Raw genomic sequence first — 23,175 nt, forward strand, 5'->3', positions numbered from 1 at the left:
CAGGGACTTCAGTGTAGTCGAGGAACCAGCTCCACCCAGTTTATGACACTGTCATTTGAGCCCATACAACCAAACCTATGTGTTCATAAATGTCCCCTGATATCCCGCCACCCTCCCTCTTCTTAAAAACATCCACCCTCAGCCCTTTTGTGAGTCAGATAAGCTTTTTTTCCCACCCATTACTGAAAGCAGTTGTCTACTTCCTGCTCACAGTGACTATCAAATAGAGACTATACTAAAGTAATTATGTATCAAGTCCAAGACTGGGCAGTCATATTGTTTCCAATTGCAAGAAATGAGTTACCAGACAATTAAGAGTTGTATTGTTTTTATTATTTTACTATTAAACTTCTTTAAAAAATCTTGAAATGGTTTCATATTAAAGTAAAAACCAACCATATATTTGTCTTTATACATTATATACACTCAAGAAATAAATAGTGGTCTAAGCCTTTTAAAAAAAAGCATCAGATATACAAACAAGGCTTCAAGTCAAATAGATAAATACACAGCTCACAGAGGGTTCAGTTCTCCAAGCTTCCATGACTAAACACAGAAGCTGGGAGTCACCAGGAGGCATGGCCAGTAACAAGCTCAACTTTGGCTAGAAAGCAATCGCAGAAGCACACTGAGGGATTGAGGGAGCTCTTTGCATTAAGGCCTAACTGGTTATGTCTTCGGAAATTTGGCTTTAAACCGCGATACAAATTTGGTACAGTACAGATACAAAGGAAGTCCATTTAAAAACTAAATACAGAGAGTGATTGCTCTCCCACCCCCAGCTGACAGTTCACCCTTCAAACTCAGCCCTCTCCCAGGCAGTCTTCTGGTTGTATACCAATGAAACGGTTTGGATTTTATGGATAGCTCTGGGGAAAAAAAAAAAATCTCCTGTTTATCACATCGGGAACATACGGATAGGCAATAGTTGTAGACATCTTTGTGGTGTGGCAGAGAGGATTTCCTGAATTTCGCCTCCAGGAAACCTCACCGAAGCCTCCGTTTGGCCCCACCACCACCTTGATATACCATCTAAGCAGGTGACTGAATTTCCCTAAGCCTTGATTTTGCAAAACAAGAATAATACCGGCTGCCCCGCACTCTGATTAGGTGACACACACACAAGCTGTCTAGAAACTACAGAAGGGTGTCTCGGGTAGCACATTTATTAGTTCACGTTAAGATATAAACCAGGAGGCTTTTCCCAGGAGCTTAACACAGAGACAGCACTGATAGGAAAGCAAGCTATTTCATAGAAGAGAGAGCACTGTATCAAAACTCACCGCCAGCTCTGTCAAGGGTGGGTGGTTTCTGCACAGCAGGCATGTAGGAGACATGCAATACTGTCTAGCTCCCTAAACAGTGGAGACTTTGCTCTACCACTGTGGCCACCATGCATGATTTTCTGCTTGTTGCTCTGCTAGTGATCAAGCATGGCCCTTAGAGGAAATGACACACAACAAGCCTCAGCTCCCCAGCTCTTTCAGCCAGTAGCCTGGGCCCCAGCTGTCTTTAACCACAGGCATACCTGTGAACCATAACCTGTAGACCCATGATCCTGGGCCAGTAAACTCTGATTCCAGAGATCCTGATCCCATTGGACAGAAGCAAAGATTGAGTCGTGTGTCTACTGCCCTGTGGTAATTAGTTGAAGGGCTCAATAAACCTTTGCTCAAAGTATGAACGCCGTGAAAAGAAATATGCCAACAGTGAGTGAGTTTCAGAAGGCGAGTTGGGGAGCATGATGGGATACCCAAAATAGGACCAGGATCTGTCGTCTCACATGGAAGAACACTAGGAATTAACATCAGCCTGATCTGTTGTCCCCTCAGTGGACAACAGGTCCGTCAATGTGGTATGAGTCTTTAGGGAAAGACTTGTCACTAAGGTGCAGTGGGGCCAAGCATCTGTCACCCTTCCACACAAAGCCACTTCCGAGCCTGTGTTGCCTGTGGCTAGAAAAAGCCAGGGCTCACCTAGCCACAGTGAGAGAGTGGCCCAGAGTGCACCAGGGCTCTGGACATTCCAGTGATCACATACAGCTTCCCAGGGGGTTGAGGGAAGTTTGGAGTTAGGATCATCAGCTAGGGCTTCAGCAGGGTGCAGGACTCTCTGGGAGAAGTCCCGGTTGACAGGGGAAGCAAGCTGAGGCCAGTGAGTAGTAAGGTTCTTGTGGGGCTCCAGCGCCAAGGCTGAGGTCTTCCATCCTGTGGGTCTTCAGCAGTAACTTTCCTCCACGTGTATGGACAGCGGGCTGTTGGCTTCCTGGGCGCTCAGGCCAGCTCCACAAAAGGACTGGAAGGAACCATGTGAATATAGTGTTAGCTCACTCACCAACAAACGGGCAAACCTGTACCAAGGTGTGAACTGAGACTGAGTGTTCTGCACACGGGCAGGCCGTTTTACTGATTTGCCTTTAGGAGCAATGGAAAATTTCCCTGTGAGAAACACCCACGGGAGCCTGTCTGGGCTGCTAGGTGCACATGCCACAGTCAATGCACTCATGTGTTCTGCCCAACACACACACACAAGTGTGAGGAGGACCATCACACTTCTTTGCCTTTATCTAGAAGCACACTGTATTCCCCTGTGGTGGGAAGAAGAGTCAGGTCAAGAGACCTGAATCTTATTCTCAACTCTAGGAGCTCTCTGAACTTTAGTCTCCTTATTGGTGAACACATTCATGTCAGAAGAGAGAAATCCGATAGCACTGCCTGGGCCAGAGGATGCCCTGACTTCCGAGTGTCCCTTTATTGATTGAACTATTGTTTCCTGTGCCTTAGAGAGGAAATAGAAGGCTCACTTGTTTCCCAAAAAGAAAGAGTGTGAGCCAAGTTATATAAGTTAGAGCATTCTAGAACAGAGAAAGAAGTCCCTTCAAGGGTATATGCCTATCAGTGAAATTAATGTATGCAGAAGCACTTTGAAAGAGGTTTAAATATACACAAAAAAATTAAAATAATGATAGAGGGAGATCAAATGAGGCCGCACTAGACTGCAGCCCTTAATGGGGGTGCAGTCTTCAGACCCCACAAGTCTGTGTTTATCAAGCTTGGGATCCGCTGATGCTCCTTAACAGAAGCCAGATTAGAGGGGGGTGCAATCAGGCCTGCCGGGTAGGCAGCCGATAATCACAGGGGATCCCTGCAGATGGCTTGCTTGATAATTAGGACCTAAACAGTGGCGGGGTGCGTCATCTGAGCAGGTGCAACTTCTCTACTGAAATGAGCAGGTTTTAGCTTAAAACGACCCATCACACACTAGGGAATCTTGGGAAAGAGACTTCATTTTTCCCAAGCCTTGGTTTTCTCAGTGTCCCCAGGGACCAGAACACCTTCCTCCTGAGAGTGTCGATAAAACTGAAGGACTCTGTAAGTCTCTGGATGCAGGTGGGCACATGCTGCATGCCCATCATTCCACAGCAGGATCATCATCCAGCCCTCTGCTGTGGACAAGGGGCAGGAGAAGAGAGAGGCTAGAGAGACAGTCACCCTCATCCTTAGAATGATTTTGGTTTAAATGGCCTGAGATCAGCTCTCCCAGGGATCCCACTGCCACACACCGTGACGTAGACCTTCCTCCACCTGAATCCATGTGGTTCCACACCAAGCAGTGTGGTGACCCAGGACAGCCAGCCTCTCTGTTGTCTCACTTGGTTCTACACACAAGCAATCCCGTACCTCAAAAGTGGGGAGAATTAGGCCTGCTAAGGTCTGCCCATACCAGCCTGGTTTCCAGAGAAATCTAACAAAATCTAATAATCTTCCCTTTTGCCCTACTGACTGCAGTTGGGTGGCAGAAGAAAGGTAGGAAACAAGACTTCTCTCCAGCCCCACTCACTACGGAGGAATCACTAACCTAAGATGAGGGGAAATGGTCACCAATACTGGGGTTTTGTGTACATGCACAGTGAGCACCTAGAAGATAAGACAGCAAGGGACAGTCACATTCCCTGAGGTGTTTGTCTCTCACCCTCCACCAGGTGGGTTTTATAAATGAGGGACTTTCTGTCCGTGGCCATTTGCAAGTTACCTGGTTTCGTTCTTCATTCTCCAGCCATCCCGACATTTGTGAAACCACAGCTCTTGGCCAGGAGAGATGCTAGTCTGCTTAGGGTCTTGAGCACAAAATGTCATTCTAAAAGAAAAAGAAGCCACTGTTGTAACCAAAACTCTAGACAGTGCATTCTGGATTCAACATAAATGGGAAAGGAAAGAGAAACTTTCAGCATGTTATATGCACTCCAGAGCCTGCAGGACTGCCCATCCCAGATGCAGGACTGCTCATCACTGATGCAGCACTGCCCATCTCTGATGCAGCACTGCCCATTCCAGATGCAGGACTGCCCATCTCTGATGCAGCACTGCCCATCACTGATAGAGGACTGCCCATCCCTGCTGCAGGACTGTCCATTTCTGATGTAGCACTGCCCATTCCTGCTGTAGGAAAGCCTATCACTGATGCAGGACTGCCCATCCCTGATGCGATACTGCCCATCCCTGCTGCAGAACTGCCCATCACTCATGCAATACTGCCCATCTCTGATGCAGGACTGCCCATCCCTGATGCAGGACTTCAGCATGTATCTTGCTTTGATTCAGATTCATGCAGCTCGATCATACATTTCCTGCTTTTCTTCTCTATCTTCCTACAAGGTTGCCAGTGGTTTGGGGCCATGACCTCTTGGAAGCTCCCATCCCTGTCAAAGTCCCCATGAACCTGACCTCTCTGGACCTTAGTACAAAGGCATATCTTTACATGAATGTTGCTTTGGTAATTGTCATTGCTCACAAGATGGACTTTAAAATTAAAGTTTTGTTCTACTTTGGAATAAGTTACGCTGCTTGAAACTGTTTAGGGGTTTTGAGATCCAATGGTCAGCCTCTCCACCAGACTCAAGGTCCCTATAAGACACTGCTATGAAATGCCCAATGACAAGAGTAGTCGGAACTCAACTATGTGTCAAAATCAAAGGTTTGGACTGGAGAGATGACTCAACACTTGAGAGCACAAACTGCACTTGCAGAAGACCAGAATTCTGTTCTCAGTACCCAGGTGGAACGGCTCACAGCCACCTGTAACTCCAGCTCCAGAGAACCAGATGTCCTCTTTTAGACCCTGTGGGTACCAGCACTCAGGTGCACACACCTAAACACGCACGCACATGCACACAAGTAATTTAAATTTTTAGATTAAATCTTTAAAAACAAGGTTCAGTTCATGGACAGCCAGAAGCATAGGAAGGGTCAAAGATCTGATAATCACCATTTCTTAACAGTTTGTGGAAAGCAATAGCTTGTGGTCGAACCACATAGCCTTGGTGATGTGATTGTCACACTGATGACCCAACACTGTGTGGGATATTTCACCCCGATGCTGAGGCAGGGAAAAAGCCATCTTCTGGACCTTTCCTGGGGAGTCGAAGCACCTTTGGGCCTACATATTTATAAACTTGCAAAAAGATAGCTTACCTCACTCATGGTCAAAAAATACAAATCAATACAATGTCCGAAGAGTTGCTCCCACCTGAATGGCAAGAGTGTCCTACCATGGGAGAGGAAGGAAAAGAAGGAAGCCATGATGCTGGGGCCATGATTGAAAACTAGTCCAACCACTTTGGAGAGTTAACTATCAACAGACTATATCTAAAGTTATTGGATATAGTCCACAGACATCTGAATGTTTAAAACCAATTCATAAAACAGCATGTCCAATCATGGGAAATCTGGATTTGTCTACAATAATCCGACATACTGCTAGTGGGTATAAACAAAGGTACTGATGGGCATAAAAGCATAAAGGAAGGGAGCACACTATCACAAGTTCATTAAGGCAAAATTTTCATTCTATCTGGTTAGGAAGAAGAGAAGTTGAGGGCAGAGAAGAAGGCACAGAATTGACTCCAAATGTTTCTGCGAGTTTCGCAATCTTCTATCTGAACACGATTTGGGAAATTGCTTATACTTGATAAGTCTCAAAGGTGATTTAATGAGTGTTTGCTCTATCTGAAATTGTTTATAATAATGACTGTGCTTCTGTAGTCACACCTTCAGCCCAGCCTGCCCCTAAGAGCGCCAGGGAGGAAATCAGGTACAATTCTGGAGATCATGGCCTAGGCTCTAACAGCTCCCTGCTCAAAAACTCCCCAAGACACAGGTTCCTAGAATACACCCTAGGGACGGGACGGATCAAAGTGCCAGTTCACTCCCTCTGTTGCCAGCCTGGCCAAGGACAATAGATGCAAACAAGACACGGGAAGAATTATAGTGAAGACAATGTCAGAGGAAAGACAAAAAGGATGTAGGCCACTTCCTCCAGCCTGAGGCTGATGGCAGCCACTGCAGAGGTCAGGGAAGGAAACTCTCCTCTGCTGAAGAACATCTCCAAAGCCTCACTGGCTTTGCGCCCTTCTTGGCAGAGTTAGGGCTCAGAAACAAGAGTTGACATACAAAGGTCTGGATCTCCCAGTTTGGGGTTCAAAGGACTCAAAGGCTGCCAGCTGGCACAGCATAGAGAGTTCTTTGCCGGTGGAAGCCACAACCCCAAGTGAACAGCAGGACTCAGAGCCTCTGGAGGAGACTTGACAACGCTCTGAGAAGTCTTGTAGAAGACTTCACCATGCACCCAGATGCTCCAATTTGCCCCTCAACACAGCACACGCAGAGAGCCCTGTCCAGGGGAAGGCCTCTTCCTCTGGGCCAGCACAGGACTTGGCAAACAGAGCAGGCACTAAGCTCCAGACAGCCCATTCCCACCCCTCCTCCTAAGGGCTGTAGTCAGGACATAAGATGCACCACCATTTCCAGAAGCCCTTATCTGGGAGTAATAGCCCTTGCAAAGATAGGTGAAGTTCAGCTGGGGGCAGAGGGCTCTGGGAATTACTTGTACAAAGGAGGAAATGCAGAAGAGCTGTGCCCTTGTCTCCCAAAGGCCAAGAAGGACAGGAACACTTACTTGTGCTGGGTTTCCCCAGACTTGACACGAATCCTTCGGACGTGCAGCTCCCTTGAGGGGTTGCTGGGTTGAGACAGGTAGGTGTAAAACTCTTTGAACAGGTTGTACCAGGAACGAGATATTCCCACCCAGGTAAGTCTGATTTTCAGGAGGTCACCCAAGTCCTCCTCCGTGTAGACCAGGAAGGTGTTGGTGGCATTCAGCCAGATCTTCTCCACTCTGTAAGGTGAGAGAGAAGCTCATCTCCTTCCCTTCCCTCCTTGGGAAACTGGCACAATCCGTCCACCTCATGCTCTCCACGTTCCCACTTCCCAGGACCACGCAGGAAGCTGAGTTGCACTCTACGCCAACAGATAACTTTGCCCAAAGTGCCTAACTTCTTATCAAAACCATTCCTGGGCAGCTATCCCTTTGCGCCACTAATTCCTAAGAGACAGTGCCTAGGAAGAGCAGAAAAAAATCACAAATTGGCCTTCCTGATACAAGCATGCTGTTCCTCAGCCAATAGGCAGCGGTTTCCCTTTCTCTCCCTTCCTCCTTCCCTCTCTTCCTGCCTCCTCTCCCATTTCATATGAACTGCCTTGCCGTATGTATCACGCTAGCAATTGCGGATGCCTAAACCTTGTCTTCCAGCAAGACCTTAAGCCCATACAGTATGATTCTCGTGGCCTCCTTCTTTCTCCCTCCCTACCTTTTTTATCCCTTATATTTGTTTGTGGACAAGATCTCAGTGACTTTCTCAGACTGGCCTATATCTCGCAATTCTCCCCGTCACAGCCTCCCCAAGTGCTGGGATCCCAGCTGCACTGCCACGCTTGGCTCTGATATTTCTTCACAATGACAACATTGCTTGGCAGGATGATTTGTGCCTGGTGGGAACTCAACAAATCTCTCCAGACCTCCATGCACTCCTCCCACAGATGATCACTACAGAAGATCCAAGGATGACACTCATAGAGTTCCCAGGTCCCTAAGGCCTCAGGTATCAGGAGTGGCCTGAGATGAAACAGCAGTTTCTGTATGGCTGATCCAGCACTTTCTCATGCAGCTGATTCATCTTGGGAGCTTCCCTCCCTGAAACCCTCTGAGTCAAGGACTTGAAGGAGAACACACGGTAGACGAGAGGAAAGAGGAGATACAGATCCCAGCTAGAACCAACCAGCTCCTCCCCTGGGCAAGCCATCTTGACTCTCCTGGACTTCTTCCAACATCTTCCTTGCACTCTCGAGCTCAGACTAACTAGTTCTCCATCCTGAACCGAAGTTGCAAAGAATGTTCACACTTACACTTCCAAGGACATGCTCTGGGAGTCCGCGTTAGTGCCATACAGGGTGACGTTAAAGGTAGGCTGGATGCCTCCACTGCTCTTGTAATTGAAGATGTGGACTTTTATCTGATAATGGTTAACTGCATAGGCAACAGAACAAAGGCCTTCGTGAGCCTTGCTTGTCATCTCAAGAGTCACACAGCACACTGAAGATTAGAAACAAAGCATCCTATTGGCCCTGACTAGCCTTAGCCAGGCTCTGGTCCTATTCCGCCTGATAGCATAAGGAACCAATGCAGAAGTGTCCTGAACTTGGAGGGTCAGATATTTGGGGACTTGGGGCTATTTATTTTCTTCTGTGTGACGAGGGATTAAGGATTAAAGTATAGACCTCTCTAGGTCTCAGGATTTTCATTTATAAAATACTGTTTTACAAAATATCATAAGCAGATTATAGAAAAAAAAAACTACTGCTTCAAGCTTCTGTATACTTCGCTGCCCATCCGCTGAACACTGACACAGAACTTTGAGATATTGATACTGATAATTATGGGATAGCATTTACATCACAAAAGGGGTCCTTACCCTGGATTTCTAAAGGAGCCACTTTACTAGGGCATGCACAATGGGATCTGATTTTTAATAACTTGCTACATAGACCACAGCTCTGGGCTGCTACATGCCCTGTTCTGCTAGAAAGTATGAAGGAAGAAAAGGACTACGGGGTGCCTGGGAGCCTGAAGGTAAGTTACCTCTGAAAGGCATGCCAGCCCGGGTTTTTAAGTACATTTTGCTGTTCCTCTTCTTCCTCGTTTTCTTAGCATTGTAGCCAATGCTAATACAACGGTTCTTCCGGCAGCTGAGACAGATCCCCTTTTTGAAGCGTTTGGAGTCCGTGCACTGGAAGGCGAAGCTCGGCTTGTCCTGATTCACCAGAGAATCGACAAAGAGGTGTACGGACCGCTCATGCTCACATTTCGCCGCTTCTGTGATCACTGAGGAAACGGGGGGACAGAGAACACACGGAATGAAGCACTTCTGGGTGATTCCACCACTCAGTCCGTAGTCGCTGGACGGGATAGGTTTATTGAGGCAGGTGGTGTGTGATCATTAATAGAGAAGCTCAGTGATGCTCCAAGTGCCTATTAACATACAGAGGAATTTAAGACCATGCCAGCCATCTGTCTGCCCTGTGAGGGAAGGCAATGCTAATACACTCAGAGAAAGGAAGAGAAGAGAATTCATACACTAAGAGAGGAGTTAAAGAGAAGACCAGGAGTGGTGGCACACTCCTTTATTCCCAGCATTCCCAGGCAGAGATAGAAGGGCCTCTGTGAGTTCAAGGCCAGCCTATTCTACAGAGCAGGCTCCAGGTCAGCAAATATTACTTAGAGAGACCCTGCCTCAAAAAAACAAAACAAAACAAAAAAAAGAAATGAAAAAAGAGTAAAATAGTGTTAAAGAGAAGCTGTATGGTAGAGTTGCTAAGTCTTAACATGTGTCTGAATAGTAATACCAGAAATGAAGGCTGGGCTTGGTGGCATATGTATTTAATCCCAGTACTCAGGAGGCAGTAGGAGGCAGAACTCTGTAAGTTCAAGCCCAGCCTGGTCTTCATATCAAGTCCCAGGCCAGTGAGGACTACATAGTGATAGCCTGTCTCATAATAAAAGAAAATGAATCAATAACTGTGACTTGGAAACATAAGCCAGCAGATGAACATTAACAGGCAATAGCATGACTCAGCACTGTGGGAAGAGACGTGAATGATGACGTAAACTGTGCCGGCTGCACTGACAGCTCTGGATGACTTAGAAGATGGATTTAGGGAACTAAACACAAGGCAGATTAAGTACAAACTCACATCCATATGCCAAAGATGCCAAGACATCACTGGATCCACAGCCTGGCTGAGAGTCACCCCCATTGGGATAGATGTCAATGTGACCCACGGGCCTCCGAATCCCAATGCTCAAGCCAAGGGACATTGTGTAGGTGTGCAGGACATCCACAAAGTCTGCATCATCTGGAGACAGCCTACTGTCGATGTCCACTGATTCAAACATGGGTCCTGCGGGATCTAGACCTGCAGCAAAGAAAGCCAAGATGGACTTAGTCAGAAGCATCAAGGCATTGAGTCTTGACTTAGAGTCCAAGTCTGTAGAATGAAGATGCTCTTTGAGCCCAGCAGCCAAATTCAGATGTAGAAGGGCTGGGGAAGAAAATAAGTAAGGAGATCCAATAATGTCACCACTGGAATTAAATCCTATAATTATAGAACCTACATTTTTTTTTCCTGAAGCTCCAATGCCTCTGTCAGCCTAGTAACCACAAGATTTACCCCCACCATCAGCTCTTGGAAACCACAGGAGTGAGAACTAGAGCAGTTCTAGAGTAAACTCGGCTCCCCCAGCCATCTGCCCCAGGCCCCTTCCGCAGCAGAACTCTGTCTGCCCCAAATCAAAGGGATTGTATTTGGATTCCCTCTTCCCCTTAGTTAGGAGCCAGGCCAGGGCCCAGGCCCAGATATGGATGAGAAAAGCATCTAACACGCTGCAAACCCAAACACCAGACTTCACCATGCCTTCTGTGTTGCAGCCACAGTGAGAAAGACCTTCCGTGTTGAACCTGAAAGCCGCTCTACACGGCCCACTGGTTCTCCCTCTTTGGACTGCTCAGATCATATGAAAGAGCTTGTTATAAACTTGAATTCTACCATGTGGCTCTAAAAAATACTGGAAGGACACCCAAGTGAGCAGTCATCTGCATACATCAGGAGAGCAGGTGGGGAGGAACTGGCCAAGTATATACAGCAGTGAGACTTAACACGGTCTTTTTATTCTGAACCATACAAATATTAAAAACAATGTTTCAAAGAAAGAAATAATGACCAGGCTCTCAAAGCATAAATGCAGATGTGTGAGTCCCTGGTCCCCAGGGCTACCATACAACAAAGAAATGTAGATTGGTTCTCCGGGTAATTCTATAAGTCGGTAGCTTGTGAACAAGACATTGATTTTTTTTTCCTATTCTTCAGGATCATATATGAAGTGTAACCTCAGGCCTCAATTCATTTATGTGAAAAATTAAGACATTAAGAATTTATCTGTATTCATTTTCGAGCTGTGATTATACAAACTGGATTTATCCCAACCAGGAAGGCTCTTTGCTTTTCCAATACACAGAAAGGATTTGGAAAGAGTTAAGAAATAAGATGTAGGGGGCTGGAGAGATGCTTCAGTGGTTAAGAGTACTAGCTGCTCTTCCAGAGGACCTGGATTCAATACCCAATAGCCACATGGCAGTTCACAACTATCTATAATTCCAGTTCCAGAGGATCCAATACTCTGATGCAGACATGCATGCAGGCAAAATGCACAGAAAAATTAAAAATAAATAAATTATTTTTAAAAAAGAAAAAAAGATGTATTCAGGATAGGCCCTGTTTTGTCCAAAACAATGTTGGGCACTGAGAGTGTTTTTGTCCTCAAGAGACATTTGGTGATTTGGGGGAAAATTGTTATTTGTGGCACTTGTAAGTAAGAGAACTAACATCTACAGGGGACAGGCCAGAGTTTCAGCTAAACTTCCTAAAAGACGCCACATGGCCCTGTCACACATACATACATACACACCCCAAATCCCCACCAGTCCACATAGTCTCCTTTCCCAGATTGAGATACCCCAATCTAGAGACACCAAGGTCTGGAGCTAACATGGCCAAGAACTATGCCATTTTGTTGGGTTTTGTTTCTTTTGTTTTCAATTTCTGAGACAAGGGCCTGAGAAGCTGACAGAAGGCTAATCAGTGCCACATACAACAGCCCTCATGTCTCAAAAGCAGGCCCTTCCCTCCAACCTCTCCATGGAGCAGGGGTCTGTCCTCTGTCAACTTGTCCCACACATGTAGAACACTCACTATGTAACCCACGCTGGTCTCGAACTCTTAAGAGACCTGCCTGTTTCTGCTGGGATTAAAGCAATTGTCACAATACCCAGGAAATCTGTGTCTTAAAAGGAGGCAATGGGTAACAGAACCATGTTCCCCAGATCCAGCACCAAGAACGAGTGAACTCACTGGGAGCCACGTGAGAGGGTGAAGGTAACTGTTTTACATGTGAAGTGAACACACTGAGCTCATTACTCATGGAAACGGGTGGAGGCTAAAACCAGAAAGTTACAGAACTTGGGATGATTTTATGGGTGACCTCAGCAGAAAGGGATCCCAGGATACTTAGCGCTCAGCCCCAGCCCAGGACCAAAAGAAAGATGGCAGGATAGTATGCCCTTCCAGAATAGCCCACAATGGCCTACTGCTAGTACGACACAGAAACTTCTCCCTGCCTCTCACTCTGTGCACCGAAGAGGAAAAGAAGAGGGGGAACATTATGCTTTGCAACCAATACAAGAGAGGGACTCTTTGCTTGGTACAGACAAAGGTCCCCACCAGACAGGCAACTCCATGGAAACGAAGCTGTGCTGGAGGAATGCCGACAGCTGAGGGGGCCTCACAGGCCAGTGTGGGACTTCACCTACCCAGCTCCCTGCTCGGACTACGTGACACACATCCCTGGCCCACAAGCTCAGGAGAAAAGTGACATGATCTACTTTTTATTATGCATTTTATCTATACTTTTAGATAGTAGTCAAGGGCAGGCCCTGCAACCCAGTAACCTGCACTGACTCCCAGACCTGCTACTTACAGTGTGCACGGTATGGGCTCATTGTTTAACATCCAGACCTCCTTCCTCCAACTGTGAAAACTGCGAGGTTACTGCGTGGCTTAGAGAGAGCACGGAGGAAGTACCGTGTGCTTGAGGAGTGGACATTAATAGCATCTATCCTATGGCCTGCACAGCATGTATGCCACATGCATGTTTCTTAAAGGAACTCACCCACTTGTTTATTGCTCATTACTTTCTGGACACAAGTTCAGTTATGAATACATGACCTCTCCCCTACTACACCACAGTCTGCCTTCTGAAGCTGTTCACAGCAAGCCCCACACCCTCCAGCCAAGCAAGACTGGGACTCAAATCTCGTCTAGGCCCCAAGCTAAGGACCTCTGTGGTCTCTGCACGGTGGCATCGCTCCCTGAGGACCACACACAAGCCGTGGTCCCCATCCTCTTATGGATAACTCAGGTTCTCAAGAGAAGCCTACCAACGTGAAGAAGAACAGAGACAACCTACCTCCTTCAGACATCTACGACAGTGTGTGGCAAGCAACTGAACAGATGCCAGGCCTCTGCTCCACAGAGAGGTCAGAGGGGAGGGCCTGCTCTCAGTACACAGGGCTACTGCGTGTGACATTAATTAGCATCCCTCCGGTTCCCCGGCTGGTCACAGACAAGAGGCCCTCTCCATGGCAGCTACCACCTAAACAAGCAAAAAGAACTGGAAAGTTCTCTAGCCAGCCCTATCTCACTTCAGACTAGAAGCAAGGAAAAGCAAAATCTTTGGTTTGTCCTCGTTGCTAAGGACATATTGGACCTTGACCCTGGGAGAGACCACATGAGTGCTGCAGTGTGCATCCAGCTGGCCCGGTTCTGGAACACTGGAGAATGGCCACACAATCACAGCCTCCTTTGACAGTTCAAGCTCCAGGACACACAAGGAAGAAGGGCTCTCAAGCTATGCTGGATGGAATCACTGGCTCTAGAAGAGTTTGTATGCATATGTCTGTGTACTTAATAGGGCTCTGTACGTATACCTATTTGAGTCTGTGTGTGTACCTATTAACTCTGTGTGTGCACACCTATTAGATTCTGAGTGTATACCTATTAATCTCTATGTGTGCACACCTATTAGATTCTATGTGTATACCTATTAATCTCTGTATGTGCAAACCTATTAGACTCTGTTTGTATACCTATTAATCTCTGTGTGTGCACACCTATTAGACTGTGTGTGTGCCTATTAACTCTGTGTGTGCAAACCTATTAGACTCTGAGTGTATACCTGTTAATCTGTTTGTGCACACCTACTAGACTGTGTGTGTACCTATTAACTCTGTGTGTTCACACCTTTTAGACTCCATTCCACCTGAGTCCTATTTTAAAATAAAAGCATTACAGGGAAAGACAGAGGTCCTACCTTTTCTTCTAAATGCTCTCTGACTATGGCTTAAAGGTATCCTCCCCGAAAAATTCATAGGCAGGAAGAGTAATCCCAAATTCAAATAAGAATGGTATTTGGAGGTGAGATGTTTAAGAGCCTGTTAGCATTAGGTAAAGTCATCTTGGTGGTGTTTCCAAAATGATGCTGATGGTTTTATAAGAGAAAGAATGATCTCAGCTAGCAGGCTTGTTCTGTCTGATCATGTGATACCCCTACCATGTTATCATTCAGCAAAAAGATGCCAGGAAGCAAAAAGGTCTCCTATGCATTATAACTTGTCCAGTCTGTTATAGTAACAGAAAGCAATATCGGACATCATTCTTAGCATATTAGGGATCAGAAGGGAGCTAGGGGTTAATGCCCATAAAAGAATGTTGCTAGGAAAAAAACAGGTCAGGACAGCAATTTACCAACAATTTTAGTACAGAGGAAGCTCTGTTGGGTACCTAAAGATCCCCCAAATGGATAAAATATCTTTGACATTTTTCATAATCATTTAATAATTTAGCCCAAATTCAAGCTTTAAAAATTCACTCTGATGTGATTTCCAATACAGAAAAACCCCATTTTCTGTTGTGTACCTGGATAGCAATATCAGAAAAGTCTCTTTAATTACAAAATTCAACCACTCTTTCTAAACAATAACTGTCAAGATAAAGATGCAACCTTAATCATGGGAAGAAGTTATTGGTTGATGAAATATAAATCAGAGGCAGGATTCAAATTCTACCACTCATATCTCAAATCTCGTGTGTGAACCAAAAGCGAACACTCAGAAGCTTGGAAGCCCAGGCTCCCTTTTGGCCTCTGCTCTTCAGTTCTTAGCTACTTGCCCCTGAGCAAGTTGACTCACCTTTGCCTGTGTCCTCACCTCCTGAACTAGACCAGGGGTTTCCAAGCTGTGCTCCCTATTGCTCGATGACCTTGAGATTTCCCCCACCTTGAATTTCTTCCAGGAAGGAGAAAATCTGAAAGGCATGGCTAGCACAATTCATACATACACATGGAAGGGCACGGCTAACCCATCTCATACACACACATGGAAGGGCACGGCTAACACAGCTCATACACACATGATGGACGCAGATCTTACCTGTTATTCTGCCCACTGTTCCTTTCACAAAGTTGCCAGCATATCCAGCCACATGTGCTCCAAGGCTATAGCCAATCAAGTGAACGTTCGCAAGAGAAAACTCTTCCTTCTCCTGAAAAAAGTCATCAAGGAGCATGAGCTGACGAGTGTAGTCCTGAGCCTCCAGGGCCACCAACAATTCAGCTTGTCCATCATAATAGAAGCGTCACAGGGGTCACAGGCCTAAGAGTCCCTGCAGCATCACCAGTGTTGTTGGCATGCAATATGGATGGTCCACACCAGGGACAGGGAGTTCTAAAGGACTTGGTGGCACTTGAAATGCCAAGGGGCAGGGGGAAAGCTAGGACCACAGGAGCTTTCCTCTGCAAGGCTTCCTTTCTTTGGGGCAGTATGTAGAGGTCACAGATGGATCAATGAAGAGGTCAAAGATACCACATCCTCAGAAGACCAAAGTGCCAGCCATCACTGCAGTGACCTGCTCCCTGCCAGTACTCTTAAGTGTTGACCACTACTGAACCCCAGAAGCTTCTGATTCTTTGCCTTAAGCTACCTGCACCCCCACAAGTAGAGAAGTGACCCCTTCCAGAGTACTCAGCTGGGGAGGGCAAAGGCTGTGATGAGGTGAGGCTTTGACCCATGGTTCAGAAGACACCCTTTCCAGCACCCCAGAGCAAACAAGGGCTGCTCACAAATCTTGCCCAGGATTCTACCAGGAGCCATAAGATTCCTGGGCGAAGGGAAAGTCAGGCAGGAAATGCTCAACATCTAGGGTCACTTTGTCCATAGACCCCTTGTCCCTCCTGCCTGTTAAGTCTACTGGTCTCAGAAAAATGGTTAAATTATAAAAAAGTAAATGAAGACCTCAAGATCTGCTTTGCACACACTGTTTTAAAGAATGCAGCCGATGATCTATTTGAAGCAGCCTCCTTGCCATTCCTTTGCACAGCCACCCTCCAAAGGCAAGAGCAGCCGTCTGTGGCTCCTTCAGATGGAAAACCAGACCTGGCTCCTGGCCATTCTCAACAACCCTAAGGGTAGGTACCAGCTTCTAAGGTTGGGAACTAGTCTCCCACAAGACACTTTTTTTTTTTCTACAGCAAATAAGGGAACAGAAAAATCCAGAGATCTATCAATCATTACAAGGCTCTCAAGCAGGCTTTGAAGTGGTTCATGCAGTGCTTTAATCCAGCAGAAATAGTAATACTGGATATTCTGATCACCCTCAGAGTTCACGGTAACAATATGTGCTCTGCTTTTCCTAAGACAATGCAGGCTCAAGGTCCTGTCTACCTTAAGAAATGAAACAGAGGGAGGGGAAACCCTAATAAAGATGGCTCCCTTGTATTCCTGCTTACCTGCAACCAGTCAAGCACCCTGGCCACTCTCTGTCCCACCACTCTGGTGTTATTGACTGCATCAACGTAGAGCTGGTGAGCCAAGGGCAACCAGTCAACCACCACGACATTGGCATCTCTCTCTCTCGTCTGCAGGGCCCACACAAGTTTATGCAGCCATTTTTCCAACATGCCACTCATCTGCAAAGAAAACAGAAAGATTCTTTTCCTTCTAATTCTCCGTCTGGACTTCAGCGATCCCAAGATCCTCTCCCCATCTGACCGGTCCTTCACTGTGGCTGCTGAAGGAAGGAAACCTCTCTCCCATGTGCGAGCTGGCCAGAGGCAGGAAGACCTGATGCTTTCTTTCCCCCTGTGCTCTGCAGGTCTCTGGTTTCCCGTCAGATGTCTCACGGCTGATGTGCCGGGCTATAATGTGCCCTTCTGTCTGCTACATGGGTATTGGTGGTGATAATGGCAGGAGGTTAGTCTGAATCCCTGTCACAGTGAGGCAAGTGGCCTGGTTCATCCTTCAAAGAGTTAGCGAAGGTTGCCTTGGAGAATTAGCTCCTCCCTTAGAAACACACTGTCACTTAGGCAAACACCAAGCTAACAAATGATGCCTTCCCACAACCCATCTCTACCATCCTCTTGACCCCAGCATAAGAAAAATCCACCCCTGGAATCCCAAATTAGAACTCAGAACATATTTTCCCACAGAAACAACATTACACATGGTGAGTAGAGGCAGTTGTAAACCTATCCACACGTACGTTATCAAATAAATAGATTGTCTGTGCTTAGCCTGGGAACCCAAACACTATTTACAACTTGCTTCTATGGGAAACTACCATTCCAAGTTCCAAACACATTACAAAAGAACTTTCTGGAATGCTCCCCATTTGTAAGCTACAGGCAGTTAGTATTTGCATTTTGACAGGAGGGAGGACCTTAGAGAAATTCAAATGTGAGATTCCACTTGTGTCCTGAGGGATGAAGACAGACAGATAGGCCCTCGGTCATCACTCTAGGAAGGTAGACTCCTGCCTTCCTGACACCCAAGCCCAACCCCAACTGTTGACGGTAGATCTAATGTAACGGATATGAATTTCTCATCATTAAGTGGGAGAACGTCCCCTCCCAATTAGCCCAGGCAGAAATCTCCTCCATTAATAGTGCCATTTTCTTACAGACTGTCTTTCTATGAATGAACAAATCCCTTGCTGGCCAAGAGTTTCTGAAGCTGAGTGTTAAAGCCCTTTTTTGTTGAAGTTTGTCATGGGCCTTTCAATGGAAATTGCTCAGCTAGGGCACAGAAAGAGCCCCAGTGCCTTTAACCGGGGCCACATCTCTATGCAAACAGGAGGGCAGCATGCCAACGGGAGCCAGGCAGCCAGGCCAGCTGGCCCCTCCGAGCCTCTGAGCCCGTTAAGTTGCCTCAGTTCAGTTCTGCTCGAAGAGCAGGATGGGCCCCCTCCAGGCAGTGGTTGGCCAATGTAATTAAGTATAATTAGAGATCCTTCAGAGCTAAGGGAGCTGGGCACTGGCCTCGGGAGAAGCACTTTCTGAAAGCCCATGGCATGCCAGCTCTAAATGCCACCCTGCTGAGCCCAGATTGCCCCCTCTGAGAAGCGCCCATTACTTTCTTCACAGCTGTCTGAAATACAAGCAGCCCACAAGGAAAGGGGGGGAGAGGGTTTGGAATCTGGAAGCACCACTATTCTTTTTAATTGACCAAAACAAAAGGAATCAAATCTTATAAAAAGCTGCAGAACCCCCTCCTGGGCTCACCGTCCATCCATGAATGATGAAAAAGGTTTTGGCTGTCATGTTAAAGCCGCAGTCTTCCAAGAGTTGGCTGTCACCAAGGGAGAGAGTGCACCCTTCATGCTCTGGGTCCTTCGAAGTGCGGATGTTAAAAGCCACAGAGGGTTTGGCGGAAGCCCGCACTCCGGTGGGCTTATGATATTCATCTGGGGAAGAAGAACAGCGTAAATCCTTCTGGTGGCTGGGGTAGTGACTTCTAGTTCAGTCTTGAGCGAATTACTTGTCGTTTGGGTTTTAGTTTTCACAACTACTGGGTGTTTCCTCTTTGCCTTCTTCGGCAGCGGTTCTCAACCTGAGAGTCAGACATTTACACAAAGATTTATAAAAGTAGCAAAATTGCAGGTATGTGGTAGCCATGAAGTCATTGAAGGTACTGTAAGTCTGGTATCATAACTGTCCTCCGTGAGCATTAATCAGTTATTTGCACTGAATTCTGTTGCTCGGAAATAAGTAGCTGCCTTTCTTCCTTTCCTTTATTCCTCCCCACCAGACTGATTTTTCCTTCCTTTCTTCCCTCCCTCAAATTCCTACCTTTGGAGTGTGGGTTCACTTTGCCTGAAATGCTTAAGACTAGTTGAGTTAAGAATTTAGAAATTTTCATATTTAAAAACAAAGTTTTTATGGCCAGGCACCACAATGGTGTATGCCTGTATTGCCAGTATTCTTGAGGCAGAACCAAGTGGAGGCAGGATGTTTGTAAAGTCTAGGCTAGCATGGGCCAAAGAGAGAGTTCCAAGTTTGAGTTCATGCATTCTCTCTCTCTCTCTCTCTCTTCTCTCTCTCTCTCTCTCTCTCTCTCTCTCTCTCTCTCTCTCTCTCTCTCTCTCTCTCTCTCTCTCTCTCTCTCTCTCTCTCTCCTAAGCCTGATAGCTCACACCTATAGCCTATAACCTCAGAACTTGGGAGGCAGAAGCAAAAGGACTGCTACGAGTTTGAGACCAGCATGGGTGACATAGTGAATTCCAGGCCAACCTGATTTTATAGCAGGACTGGGGGACAGGAAGACAGTGACAGAGAGGGGGACAGTGACATCAGAGGGAGAAGGCAAGCATTGTGAAACATATTTATTACATGACAGCCCCAGTAGAGTCTGGAATACCCCCCTACCATGGATCAAATGCACTAATATCTCTGCAGAGAAACATAGGACAACTCACACTCTACAGTAAAAAAGAAAGAAAGAAAGAAAGAAAGAAAGAAAGAAAGAAAGAAAGAAAGAAAGAAAGATTACAAATAGCTTTCTATTGGGTTTGCCTCCAGCTGAGGTGAGAGTGTGTAAGGTCGGGTTCCTGCCATACAACTTCCCAGCAAACTCTGCAGTTTTGAGAGATCTGGGATTTTGCAATTGCAGACAAAAGGGTATTGACCCATTGTCCAAGCAGCTCCGCTGGTGCTCCCACTTTGATCCAACGCTTACTTCAACGTCCTTACACATTCTTGGGGTTCTCTGCAGGGGCAACAGGCACCGGTTTGCTACACGAATAGCTGAAGCCATGGGAAAATCCCCCCACAACAATCAAGCGGCCCCTTCCAGCTCTCTGTAACTTACAGCGTTGCCTTCCTTGCTCCCAGGACAACACTAATGGCCACTATGGCCATGTGACACCAGGTAGGCACCATCATTTAAGATAATTACTCGCTGATCCCCATCATCACTCACTCAACCATCTGAGTAATCCTCTCTTGGTGACGGATTAGGGAAACAGAATGTACTCGCCTGTTACCCAGAAGTCACAGAGAGATACCAAATGAACATCTAGGAGCTAGGTTCACCCAAGAGTTAAGCACGGAAGGATAAACCAGTTCTGGTGGCACAAGGCTGTAATTCCCAGCTACTGGTAAGGCTGAGGGCAGGAAGACTGAAGATGGGAAGCCTGTCTGAGCTACAGAATGAACTGAAGACAAATCTCAGTAATTTAGCTAATCCTGGTTTCAAATTTTTAAAAAACTAATAAGAAACGATAGTTGTAAAAGGCTAGGGATGTCACTCTGTGGTAGAAAGCTTTGAGTACACGCTTGAGGCCATAGATTTAATCTCCAGTACTGAAGGGATACACAAGGAAGCTAGGACGCAGTTGTCACTTGAGTGCTTGCCTAGCATGCAAAAAACGCCGTTTGATCCCCAGCACCCCGTAAGCCAGGTGTGATGGTCCATGCCTTTAATCCCAGCACTCAGGAGACAGAGGCAGGTGAACTGCTGTGAGTTTGAGGCCAGCCTGGTCTACAGAGTGAGTGCCAGGACAAGCTCCAAAGCTACACAGATAAACCCTGTCTCGAAAAACAAAACAACCACAAATCCTTTTATTAGCTCCCACTGCTGACATCAGGTCCCACAAGGATAGTCTGCCACCTAGTCTGTTCTTCCCTGGCTTCCCTGCCATCAAGAGTTCTTTCCTGGTACTGGAAGGCAGCCATACTTTTCAAATGAATGGCACCACCCCCAAAATACTCAGAACCACAGAACACAGAAACTTGACGGAACTTCATCATTCTTCAGGAAAGGAATTAGAGATGCCACCTACCCTAAGCCAAGCTTCTAGCTAACACTCACATTGAAAACAGGCTAGAAGAAGGTAGGTTTTTCCTGTTCCTTCCAACTTAAGCTCCCACTGCCCATAAACTAACATGGACTCGTAGCTCCTGGCGCGCTATCTGCAGACTAAATGTAGTGATAAATCTTGGTTTAGATGCTCTGGGACCCTCCACTGCTCTAGATGACCCCACCCTCACTCCACCAGGCCAGGTCCCCTCCGGTGAGAGAGTCATACAGAACCAAAGAGGAAAAAAGATGCTGAAGGAAGGGGTAGAATGGGGGAATGGGCAGAGGAGGACAAATTATTTGGGGAGGAAGTTACAGACCAGATAAGTCCCTTACAAGCACTTATCAGTCTGAAGCCCGCCACGTAGCCACCTTAACTTCCAAAACACCTAACCGTTGATGAAGGGAGGCCGGGTAGGGGAGAGGCACCGGAAGTTAGAGCTCTAAGAATTTTCTGGCCTCTCCAACCTCCAAAGATAAGACAAGATTTAAATCATGGTCTAATTTAAGTGAGGCTGGAAGGCAGCTCAGCTCGCCGGACAGCGCTGATTAATGGAAGTGGGAGGAGGCGCGAGAGACGACTCCAGCCCACGCACCCTCCCGGCTCGCCCCTGCAGCCTCCAGGATAGCTTGCTAGCCGATGCTCTCATCCGAAGCACCAAGACAAGTGACCTCCGACACCAGGGAGAACACAGCGCAGTGGGAAAGGATTTTGTTCGGACACAAAACGACTGAAGAAGGGTTCGCAGGATTGTGTGGGCCCAGCGCAGAAAAGAAGTGGGAAGAAAAGTAATAAAAATAAATGCACATTACCTCGCAGCGACCCCTGGGGACGTAAGGTTGTGAGACTTCCCGCCGGGAAGCAACAATAGACGCTCCAGAAGTAGAGCAGGAGAACCGGGTTTCGCATCCTTCCCTGCCACGCCCCCTTCTCTCAAACAGGTTTTTTTTGTTGTTGCTGATGCTTTTTTGATTTTTCTTTTTAAACCACTAAAACCTCCCGAACCTAGAAGTGGGCAGCCATATCTCGGTCAGAAAATGATGGGCTGGACAGCTGCAGGAGAAACTGGAAGGTTGGTAACTCTGGGCGCGGCGGCGAGGGAAAGAAGCCGATGGAAGGACGCGCTGCCCTGCCCGACCGGTGCTCTACCGGAGCCTCCGCGAAGTCGGGGCTCACCGCTGTCACACCGCGAGCTCCAGGAGAGGTACTTTTTAAAAGTATTCGAGTCATCTGACCCATCGCCAGATGGTTATTTGCATAATTTATTCCCGTCTCAGAACGCTGATTGGTCATACCTCTTACGCCAAACCGAGAACTCCCCAAAGTTTGAATGAAAGTGCCACACACCCACCACGTGGACGCCCGCAGGGATGGACTAGTTACATCGCTGGCCCACTCCACCGGCTGCCGCTTCCCCTCCTATTCCTGGACCCCCAGGTCCTCCATTCACTCGCTGGATCCTACAAAGGAACATTTCCCCCGAAACGCTGCTCCCATTGGAGAAGAGATCTCTGGAGACCGGAGATCATCCTCTTCAAGATGGGGAGTCAGCTAGCGCTGGGATGGTCTCTCCGCGCACGAGGCCGTGGATCAGGATGGGGGAAAGCCACAAGGTCGTTTGTTCCAGCTTTCTCTGCCCCGCAGCCTTGGCTCAGGGGCAAGCAGCATAATGTGCAAAAAGCTGGGCAGATCCAGGAGTTGTGCGCTGAGCCTGCTTTTTAAGGTTACACAAACCCCATTTCAAAGACCTCATTTCATTATTAGCTGTGACACTCTGGACAAGTCACCCAACTTCTCCAAGACCATTTCCTCACCCGAAAGTAGGGGGTAGCAATTCCTGAGGCTTGAGAATTATGGGGAAATTAACTCGCTCGCGAAGGAAAGTGCTTAATTTGGGTAGGCGTTCTATGCCACTGGGGCGTAGGAATGGGGTGCTCCTAGCCACCCTTCCCAAAGAGAAGGTGAGCCCAGAGAGGGTCCAGGAGATGTGGCCCAACCTGTGCCACGCGCCCGGCTTCCCGGTGAGTGGAATTAGACATCC

The 23,175-nt window shown here is 47.1% G+C and overlaps 1 protein-coding gene across 1 annotated transcript; it reads right to left on the reverse strand.

The window, feature by feature from the left end:
- Positions 1-311: 311 nt before the first annotated feature.
- Lipg (lipase G, endothelial type) lies at positions 312-22,309 on the reverse strand. Its single transcript, XM_038330950.1, has 10 exons — positions 21,947-22,309; positions 18,559-18,740; positions 16,789-16,968; positions 15,434-15,545; positions 10,086-10,307; positions 8,974-9,216; positions 8,241-8,361; positions 6,955-7,173; positions 4,033-4,137; positions 312-2,295 (listed from the first exon to the last, which is right to left on the reverse strand). Exons 1-10 carry the CDS (start codon positions 22,041-22,043, stop codon positions 2,274-2,276), a joined length of 1,503 nt encoding a protein of 500 aa, XP_038186878.1. The 5' UTR covers positions 22,044-22,309; the 3' UTR covers positions 312-2,273.
- Positions 22,310-23,175: the final 866 nt, after the last annotated feature.

The sequence above is a fragment of the Arvicola amphibius genome, chromosome 5, assembly GCF_903992535.2.
Source record: "Arvicola amphibius chromosome 5, mArvAmp1.2, whole genome shotgun sequence".
In the NCBI taxonomy this organism is placed as follows: Eukaryota; Metazoa; Chordata; class Mammalia; order Rodentia; family Cricetidae; genus Arvicola; species Arvicola amphibius.